At 51.5% G+C, this 10,847-nt stretch overlaps 1 protein-coding gene across 1 annotated transcript; it reads right to left on the bottom strand.

Annotated features, from left to right (window-relative positions):
- Positions 1-713: 713 nt before the first annotated feature.
- On the bottom strand, positions 714-6,699 carry LOC121140763. The gene is given in 2 exon segments (XM_040746755.1): positions 714-850; positions 1,155-6,699. Coding segments are annotated over 2 exon segments (4,851 nt in total). The 5' UTR covers positions 5,955-6,699; the 3' UTR covers positions 714-799.
- Positions 6,700-10,847: the final 4,148 nt, after the last annotated feature.

Raw genomic sequence — 10,847 nt, 5'->3', positions numbered from 1 at the left:
TCTACCAGGGCCATGATCACAATCAAAGCGGCCCAGAGGGGGCCGTGAATAATTACGGTGTATCTCAATCAGGTCCCAGGATGATCTGGGTTTCCAGTAGGCATCCCCCGTGGTCTCACAGCCCCAATTGGCACAGAAATAACTCTCGTATCCCCCACATCTTAAGGCTCGAGACTGTCTTTGTTGAGGACAGACGTAGAAGTCCATTTGTGCCAGGAGACATCTAGCTCTAGGATTGCGGCACCCTTGTGGCCAGGTCTTTCCTAGGGGTGGCGGGGGGGACTGTATATTTTGAGTCATCTCATGAGCCCCGACTGTGGAGATATCCCAGGTCTCCAGCCCGGCGGCCAGGTGGCAGAAGTCGGGAGTGAGGGTGGGCCACCAGGTACCCGGCGCGTGGTAGCCTGAGAGAGACCAGACCACCTCCCCCGTCTGGGAGAACACCTGCCAAGTTAAGAGCTGCGGGGTGTGAGGGCTCCCCTCTACTCGCACAAGGCACAGTAAAACAATTAAACAACCCGGGAGAGTCTTATCTTTAGAGGGTTTTGGGTGCGATGGGCTGTCCATGTTCCTTGCGGCTGAGGGTCGTCTGATCGGACTGGCTTGACGTGGCTCGCGTGGATCCAAGCGGCAATCCCGTCAACCTTTACCGCGGTAGGGGTGGTCAACAGAACCAAATATGGTCCCTTCCAGCGAGGTTCGAGGTTTTTGGTCTGATGGCGTCTGACCCAGACAGCGTCTCCGATCTGATACGGATGAGGCACGACCGGATTGTCTCTCTGGTCCCGGTACGCCTGGGCTAGAGGTTCCCACACCTCCTTCTGGACCAGCTGGAGGGCCTGTAGATGGGCTTGTAGAGAAGGGGTATTAGCATAGTCAGAAACATCGGGGCCTAAGAAATTAATAATGGGCACCGGGGCCCCAAACAGGATCTCAAATGGGGTTAACCCATGTGGTCCGGGCGTGTTCCTAGCCCGATACAGGGCAAGTGGTAGCAGGAGGACCCAGTCTCTAGTGCCAGTTGCAAGCGTTAATTTGGTTAAGGTCTCCTTAATTGTTCTGTTCATTCTCTCTACCTGTCCTGAGCTCTGGGGTCTGTATGCACAATGTAATTTCCAATCGATCCCCAACAAGGTGGCCACTGTTCTGCTTACCTGGGAGATGAAGGCGGGACCATTATCTGACCCTACTACCTGGGGCATCCCGTATCGGGGGAAGATTTCTTCCAATAGCTTCTTGGCCACCACAGCGGCAGTCTCGTGCCTTGTCGGGAATGCTTCCGGCCATCCTGAAAAGGTATCTACAAAAACCAGTAGATATTTATATCCATACTTGCCCGGTTTTATTTCAGTAAAGTCTACTTCCCAGTGAGTGCCGGGCCTGTGACCTCTGGTTCTTATACCCGGAGGCAGCTTGATTTTAGAAGCATTCACTCTGGCGCAGGCGTCACAACGTTCGGTGATTTCTTTGAGAAGATCGTTCTTCTGTAGAAAGAAGTAGACCTCTTCTTCCCGTTCCAGAAGCTTTTTCATTTTCTGGTAGCTGAGATGTGTGAGGCGATGCAGCCAGGAGATCAAATGGCGGCCCATTTCGTAGGGCAACACTACCTTTCCTTGGTACACCCATTTCCCAGTTTTTAGATCTTCCCGTGCTCCCAGGGAGTGCAGAGCCTTGACATCTTGTTCCGTGTATTCCCATCGGGAGTCACCATGATGAGGTCTAGAGTCAACCGATAGGACTTCGACCCGTTTTTCCTCAGTGGCGGCCGCCCTCGCCGCCCAGTCAGCCATCCTGTTGCCTCTTGCAACTGGAGTGTCCCCTTTCTGGTGCCCTGGGCAATGGATGATGCTGAGAGCTCGCGGCAGATGAATGGCCTGTAGCAAGGCTAGTATTTCTTTTTTATTTTTAATCTCTTTTCCCTCCGAAGTAAGTAAACCTCTCCTTCTGTATATTTCGCCATGGATGTGGGCCGTGGCGAAGGCATATCTGCTGTCGGTATACACCGTCAATCTCCTTCCCTCCGCCAGTCTTAGAGCCTGGGTCAGAGCTACGAGCTCCGCTTTCTGAGCGGAGGTTCCTGCAGGTAGAGCTTGGGACCATATTACCTGATCTTCCGTGGTCACCGCCGCACCGGCCCGCCGCTCTCCGTGTTCCATGAAGCTGCTCCCGTCCGTGTACCAGACGTGTTCAGGGTTGGGGAGGGGCAAGTCTGAGAGGTCTGGGCGAGTGCCATGTACCTCGGCCAGGATCTGCTGACAATCATGGTGTTCGGGGGTGCCAGGGAGAGGTAGGAGGGTGGCTGGATTTAAGGCCACCGGGGCCCCATACCGGATTCGGTCGGTATCTAATAGTAAGGTTTGGTAATGAGTCATTCTCGCATTGGTGAGCCACCTGTCCGGAGGTTGTCGGATGATTGCTTCAACAGCATGCGGGGCCAGAACGGTAAGGGGTTGACCCATGGTCAGTTTGCCAGAATCTTTAACCAGAATTGCTATCGCCGCTACCATCCGGAGGCAGGGTGGCCATCCTGCGGCCACTGAGTCCAGTTTCTTGGATAAATAGGCCACCGGTCTCCTCCATGGTCCCAGCTTCTGGGTTAACACCCCCTTCGCGTAGCCCTGTCTTTCGTCAACGTATAACTCGAAGGGCTTCAGCAAGTCGGGCAGTCCCAGGGCCGGGGAGTGTAGGAGGGCCTGTTTGATATTCTCAAAGGCCTGCTGCTGGTCCGTTCCCCAGTTATAGGGGATGCCGGTCCGCGTGAGGGGATAGAGGGGAGCGGCCAACTCAGCGAAACCCGGGATCCAGAGGCGGCAGAAGCCTGCGGTTCCCAGGAATTCCCGTAATTGACGGGGGGTTCTTGGGGCGGGAATGTTCAGAATGGTTCGCTTTCTGGCCTCAGTTAGCCACCTCTGCCCTTCCCTTATTTTGTAGCCCAGATAGGTCACTTGTTTTAAACAGAGCTGGGCTTTCTTGGCCGATGCCCGGTACCCCAGACTCCCCAAGACCTGGAGTAGGGTCTCGGTGCCCCGGCGACAGTCTTCCTCTGACGTAGCCGCCAGCAGCAAATCATCTACGTACTGGAGCAGAATCAGAGAGGGGTGCTGGACCCGAAAAACGGCCAGATCCCGGTGTAGTGCCTCGTCAAAGAGAGTGGGGCTGTTTTTAAACCCTTGGGGTAGCCTTGTCCAGGTCAGCTGACCGGAGATTCCCCGAGCTGGGTCTCTCCATTCAAAGGCAAATAACAACTGGCTGTTGGGGTGTAGCCTCAAGCAAAAGAAGGCATCCTTGAGGTCCAGGACCGTATACCAGACGTGGGTAGGCGATAGCCCACTAAGGAGGTTGTAGGGGTTGGGCACTGTGGGGTGTAGATCTTCAACCCGTTTATTAACCTCTCGGAGGTCCTGGACTGGTCTGTAGTCCCCCGTTCCTGGTTTTCTGACGGGTAATAGAGGGGTGTTCCAGGGGGACTTACAGGGTACGAGGATCCCTTGATCCAACAGTCTATTGATGTGAGGAGCTATGCCTTCTCTGGCTTCCTTGGACATTGGGTACTGCTTTACGGCGATTGGGATGGCGTTCGCTTTCAGGGACACAATTATGGGTGGCTGGCTATCGGCGAGACCCATGCCCCCGGTCTCTGCCCATGCTTGGGGGTACTTGAGTAGCCATCCCTCCATATCGGTTGGGGCCTTTTTGCTTCGTTCATGTAGTCTATACTCATCTTCTATGGACAAGGTGAGCACATGCAACGGCCTTCCCGACGGGTCAGTGATGCTGACCCCAGTCTTATCAAAATGTATCTGAGCCTTTAGTTTAGTTAATAAGTCCCTACCCAGCAATGGGTATGGACAGTCTGGGACATGGAGGAAGGAGTGGGTTACCTTGCCAGTCGCTAGTTGCACTTGCCGGTCGGTGGTCCAGCGGTAGGTCTTTCCTCCTGTGGCTCCCTGGACCCAGGCCGTGCGGCCGCTCAACGTGCCAGGAGACCTGGTCAAAACGGAGTGCTGTGCCCCTGTATCCACCAGGAAGGTGACGGGGTGCCCCCCTACGTGTAGGGTTAGCCGCGGCTCAGGGGGGGGCTCCTGGCCTCGACTCCCCTAGTCTTCTAGGTTTAGGAGAGAAGCTGAGGCCTGGGGTCTTGTATTTCTGTTCCGACTTTGCTTCTTTGGGCACTCCCGAGCCCAGTGGCCCCGTTCTTTGCAGTAGGCACACTGATCTTTATCTACCCTGGGTCCTCTTCGATCTCCTCCTTGTCTATCCTGCCGCTGTCTCTGTCCTGACACTACAGTGGCCATCAACCGTGAAAGCTCCCTCTGTCTCCTTTTATCCCTGGCATTTTCTCTCTCTTCCATTTCCTTTCGCTGCCTTTCCTCCCTCTCAATGTTTTCTCTCCTCCAACGCTCTTCTCTCTCTTCCTGGCTCTCTCTATTATTGAATACCTTCTCTGCCTCCTTTAGCAAATCAGGGACCGTATACCCCTGTAAATTGTCCAGCCTCTGTAACTTATTACGGATATCTGGGGCGGACTGCCAGATAAACGCCATGGCAAGACCAGTGGCTTGTCCTGGGTCCTCCGGATCGTAAGGCGTATACATGCGGTATGCCTCCTTCAATCTCTCAAGGAACGCGGCGGGCGTTTCCTCTGCTCGCTGCAAAACCTGTTTTACCTGAGCCAAATTGGTGGGGCGCCGAGCTGCCCCCCGGAGACCTGCTATGAGCAACTGGCGGTAGAGACGAAGATGAGTCCTACCTGCCTCAGTACTAAAATCCCATTCCGGCCTGGTTAAGGGAAAGGCTGCATCGATCTCATTAGGGAGCTGGGTAGGCTGTCCGTCCGCTCCCCTCACATTCTTCCGCGCCTCGAGGAGGACCCGCTGCTTCTCCTCAGTAGTCAGTAGCACCTGTAAAAGCTGTTGGCAATCGTCCCAGGTGGGTTGATGAGTCACTAGGACTGATTCTAAAAGGGAGATCAATTGCAAGGGATCTTTAGAAAAAGGAGGATTATTGTTTTTCCAATTATAGAGATCGGAGGCGGAGAACGGCCAGTACTGCAGCTGGCCGTCCGGGCCGGTACGCAGAGGCATGGCGGTGGAGTCCGCAGGGGCCTGTTCCCGCCGCCCCCTGAGGCGGCTTGCCACAGGTGAGGGGGCTGCCTCATCAGTCGCAGCGGGGCGTTCGGCAGGCATGGCCTCTGCTTCATTAGCCGCCTCGTGGGGTGCCTCTTGATATGGAGGCGGCTCAGACAGGAGATCCATAAGTAGAGTCTCTTCCCCTGCAGGCAGGACCTTAGGTTTGGGGAGGGGGGGCGCCTTAGGAGAGGCTTGCACAAGAGCTGGGTATAGGGCGGATCGGGAGCGGGTAGGGGCTGGGAGTGGAGTCAGGGGAGGAGGGAGAGAGGGTGCGGATGGTTTGGCAGACTTGGGGGAGGGAGGGACCACTCCAGAGAGAAACGGCTTGACCCATGCAGGCGGTTTCTGAACCAGAGCTTCCCAGGTGATGATGTAGTCCACCTGGTCAGGGTGTCCATGTGGCCCCGAGTCCATGACTTTTTCTTTTACCTGCCTAATGATGTCTAGGCTAAATGTGCCATCCCGCGGCCACCCGACGTCAAAGGTGGGCCATTCGGAGGCACAGAAAGCTACCCATTTCTTTTTGTGCACTTCAGCGGACTGGTTATGCGCATATTCCTGAATTTCTTTCCAGTGTTCGAGACTGAGGGACAAAGGGGTGGTAATTGCTTGTCCCATTTCTTCCGAAAGGATGAAGACACAAATACCAGTTACAAGAAACAAACACAGAGACAGACAAAGAAGTCGCGCGGCGCGGCTTCGGCGCAAGACCGAAAGCAAACTCTCAGATGGGAGGGCAACCTGCCTCTCTCCCTCCCTCAGTAGGGCTGAAAATCCCTCCCCTTGAGGGACGGCTCCAAACAGGACGGAAAAATGCCTGGGCATAGACCGTGAGAGCCAAAAATCAGACGCTCCTGGGACGTCTCCCGGAGCCTCAGGGGGGGGGGTTTACGAACCCGTCGTCCCCCCCCTACTGCCAATTACAGATGTACACAGCTGAGTACTACGGACGCAGGCGCGGTTTCAGAGACACATACGATCGGGCAGGCAGACACTGGAGGACACAAGACACCAGACAAACAGCGGATCCGCACAGTCAGCTTACCTCCCAGTGGTGGGTCGGTGGTCCCTGGGCGGGGGTCTTCATCCCGGACGAGCCCCCAAATGAAAGACCCCCGTACTAGGGATACTTTCAATCTGAGAGACCCCCCCCAAGGACCAGCGAGGCCACACGTATGGATGCAATCAGCAAGAGGTTTTATTGATCACACATACGGGTACCCGGGCGTCTTGGTCTCGGGAACCAAGCGCGCCCAGATGGGGAACGGGGGTGCCTTATATAGCGAAAAGCGTGGGTACAAAAGCGGATGCATGGTCACAGGATTTTCGTTGGTCAAATTTAATGGGGCGAGAGATTTAGACTGGGGCCACCTGGCTTGAATACAAGGAAGTCGCAGGAGGTTGACTTAGCTTTCATCTCGGGCACATTGTGGATGGGAAACTCCCCGGTGTTAACTCCCCAGTTCTGGATGGCCGACCACTAATATCCTGTTTGTCAAGCCCTCGAGGCGCCAGGGGCCCTCGACCTTAGCGTGAACTCAGACAGTTCCTGGTGGGCTATGTCGGGAGGGGGTCTTTCATAAGATTTGCCACAATCATGATATCGCTTCCCATCAATAGACCAGTGACTAAGACAGAAGTTGGTACCAGGGAACAGGGTAGGCCTGACCATGCTGCTTGTAGAAGGAACATGGAAGACTTGGGAACTTAGGACTAGAAAAGTGATTGAACAATTTAAGTGGACCTTAATGGGCCATTCTAGTAGGAGCATAAAAGACAGTAGTGCCAAGGGGGTGATATGCAATGTGTAGGCCTAGCTCAGGTTTCAGAGGTCAAGAATATTAGCAACTGGGCTCGAGACCATTCTTGTGATATTTTGGCAAAGAAAGTGGCTGCTCTTTGCCCTTGTCCTAAGAATCTGCCTGAGGCTAAATTGAAGATTTTTGGACTAATGTCATTGGCAGAGGAGATTTCTAGACAGTCTCATATTGACTTTGTCACTTAGTTATTAGTGATTGCTCTTATGCAGCTCTACAATGAAAAAGGGCAAGCAGGGCAAAGAGAAATACAAGATGTACACTTTGAGGAGAAACTGAACACTGGGAAAGTAATGTTAAAGCCAAGTCTTGTGCCCAAGGGGGAAAAATGTGTAAAGAAAAGACTGATGCTAAATGGACTAGAGGGAGTGGTGACTTCAGGGCAAGATCCCACCCAGCCATTCCTGCAACCCCTGAGGTGTTTCCTAATCTAAACAATAACAGAAAGCTTATGCAAATAAGAGCCAAGGAGGAGGCCAGATCCCAGCCCCAGCAAGCAGAAAACTTGGCAGCTTAACCAATTGTTCTGGATCTAGAGGCAAAAACAGATACAGAAAAGGAGTTGTGGAATCTTCCTCTGAAGTTAAGAAAGCCACTGAGGCCAGGCTTATGTCAGGGGTGTCTCTGTATGGAGGCCTGGAGAGGACATTATGTGAAGCTGTGAAGATGGAGACCCCAAGATGCTGGAGATGCCAGAGCCATGGGATACTTCCTAAGGGAGGGCTGCAGACAGGATACGGAACCATCCCAAGAGAGAGACATGTGTTGCACTCAGCAAAGCTGGGAGGAGTTGGAGATCTGAAGAACACTTTGACATCAGACAAGGAAATGCAGAGCTTAGAGTTTCTTTGCTGGTTTTTGGTTATATTTTAGTCAAGGATTTCCTCATTATGCTTCCTTTTCTCCCTTTTGGAATGGTAATACATATCCCGTGTCATTGTATGTTAGAAATACATTATCGGCTTCTGCTTTTGCTTTTATGGAAGTTTACAGTTAAGAAATTACATTGAGTCTCAGAAGACTATGGAACTCTCAGTTCCTTCTCCAGCACCATGTCTGCCTGCAAGCCTCCTGTCATGATCATGAAATTGTGACCCCCCTCCCAATTAAATGTTTTTCTTTGTAAGAGTTGTTGTGGTCATGTACCTCTTCCGGTCTCATTCCACAGCTCTGAAATAAGCCCCATCTCCATGCCCAGCCTGTTTGCTGGGTTCCAGGCATCAGACTCAGGTCTCATGCTTCTCCAGTGAGCTTCTCTCCAGTGAGCTCTGCACACTGAGTGACTTCTCAGCCCCTACCTGTGCCAGTGCTGCTTCCGGACTCATCTAAGGTGTGGAGCACAACCTTCCTTCTCTGCTTCCTCCTCCTGTCAATTTGTAGAATTAAAAATATGTTCTAGAGCTCTGGTTCTCAGCCTTCCTACTGCTGTGGCTGGGATTAAAGGCGTGCGCCACCAACGCCCGGCTATGGCAAGTCCTCTTAAGGACTGTCATAGCCTTCCTCAGTGCTCTGGATGGATGATACTCTAAGGCTCCTTGACCTGCATGGCTTTGGGACTGAACTGACTGGGGTGACAGGGAATGAAAAAATGACACACTACAGAAAAGCTGGGATTGCCAGTCTGGGGTCTCTGGTAGAGATGCATCAGCAACATGGAAACTCAGGGTGGTTTGATTGAGAATGGCCCCAGAAGCTCATAGATTTGAGTGCTTAGTCAGCAGGGAATGGAGCTGTTTAAGAGGGATTAGGAGGTGTGGCATTATTGGAGGGGGTATATCACTGGGGGTTGGCTTTAAGGTTTCAAAAGTCCACACCAAGCCCAGCCCCACCCCCTACTGTCTCTGTCTCCCTGCTGCCTGTGGATCAGGATGTACCGCTCTCAGCTACAGCCTCAGCACCACGCCTGTCTGCTTCCCACCGCTGATGGTCATGGACTGACCTCTGAAACTGTAAGCAAGCCCCAGTTAAATGCTTTTTTAAAATAAGAGTTTCATTGGTCTTGGTTGTCTCTTCACAGCAATGGAGTGGTGGCTAAGACACTCAGCATGTCTTTAGGAGTAGCTGAACAAGAAGGCAGGTTAGTTAGTCTCAGTAGGCGACTCTCCTCAGGGGGCCATCTCAGCCTGCAGTATCTGGAAGGAGGAAGTGATGGCTGAGACTTTCTGTTCATACTGTAACCATCTACACTTGGCCTGGGGGAAGGCTTCACCAGTCCCGTGTCTCTGAGACCTTGGCCTCCCTGACTGGCCGTGGGGCTCATGTTGTGAGTACTCATTCATACATGGGTGCACCTGCACATCACAGGGATGCTGACAGGGTCTGGACATCTTCCTCCGAGGCTGAGCTTCTCATAGTGTCAGCGTAGGTGATGCCACCATTGCTCATCTCTTGGATATTTCTTTGTGTGGCAGGTTGGATGCAGAACTGAGTGGGTGTTAACCACTCTGCTCTGTCCTTCCTGGAGGGTGGCTGTCTGGGGCAAGAAACAGCAGGGAACTGAACAGAAGACAGGGTGTATACAGCTTTTCTTGGGGTGGGATGGGGTGAAGCTTTCCAGGGTGGGGATTGGTGGATTTCAAGTTCAGAGCTTGGGCTTTTTATTTACTCTGTAGGGTGGGGGCTGGACCTTAGGGCAGTTAGGATGTCATTTTAAGCAGCTGGGTCATAGAAAGACAAATATAGTATGTACTCAGAAGTGAATACCAGACATAAAGCAAAGGATAAGCAGCCTATAATTCACAACCCCAGAGAAGCTAGATCCATCTTCCCGAAACAGATGGAAGCAGACTCGGAGCTCTATAATTAACCTCCTGGAGTATGATCCAAGTGAGGCAAGAGAAATAATATAAATAACAGAGTCAAAACCAAGATAGGGAAACCCATGGAATTAGCTGACCAGGGCTAGTAAGAGATCAATGACTATGATCTGTCAACTGGGGAACAAGAATAAACTGAGCTAGGACCCCTGAATACAGGTGACAATGGTATGGCTTGGACAGTAGATAAAGCCACTGGCAGTGGGACCAAGATCTAACTATAATGCATAAACTGACTTTGTGGAGCCCATTCCCTATGGAGAGATACCTTGCACAGCCTAGACATGTGTGGGGGGGGGTCCTGCCTCAATGAGGTGAAGGGACAGACTTAGTTGACATTCTATGGCTTTACCCTCTCTGAGGAGTTGATAGGAGGTGGAATGGGGAGAGGGAAGAGAGAGCAGGAGGAGAGGAGGGAGGAACTGGGATTGGAATGTAAATAAATTAAAAAAATAAATCAAGGAAAAAGACAAAATATTGGAAGAAATCAATAAATTCCTTAAAGAAAGCCAAACAGGTGAAAGAATTAGGTCAAGACTTGGAAATTGAAATAAAGGAAATAAAGAAAGCACAAACTGAGGGAATTCTGGAAATGAAAAATCTGGGTAAATGAACAGGAACTACAGATGCAAGCATCACCAAGAGAATACAAGAGATGGAAGAGAGAATCTCAAGTATTGAAGATATGATAGATGAAATTGATTCATTGGTCAAAGAAAATGTTAAATCCAAAAAGTTTTTTAACACAAAGCATCCAGGAATTCTGGTACACCATGAAAAGACCAAACCTAAGAATGATAGGGATAGAAGACGGAAAAGAATTACAGCTTAAAGGCACAGAAAATATATTCAGTAAAATCAGGGAAGAAAAAAATTCCCAACCTAAAGAAGGACATGTCTATGAAAGTACAAGAAGCTTGCTTATAGAACACTGACTAGACTGAATAAAATAAATTTTTAAGGGGCTGGAGAGATGACTCAGAGGTTAAGAGCATTGGTTGCTCTTCCAGAGGTCCTGAGTTCAATTCCCAGCAACCACATGGTGGTTCACAACCATCTGTAATGAGATCTGGTGCCCTCTTCTG

The sequence above is a fragment of the Mesocricetus auratus genome, unplaced genomic scaffold (genome assembly GCF_017639785.1).
Source record: "Mesocricetus auratus isolate SY011 unplaced genomic scaffold, BCM_Maur_2.0 Super-Scaffold_100006, whole genome shotgun sequence".
Taxonomy (NCBI): Eukaryota; Metazoa; Chordata; class Mammalia; order Rodentia; family Cricetidae; genus Mesocricetus; species Mesocricetus auratus.
Note: the sequence above shows the minus strand (reverse complement) of the source record. Positions and strands in the feature narration are given on the sequence as shown.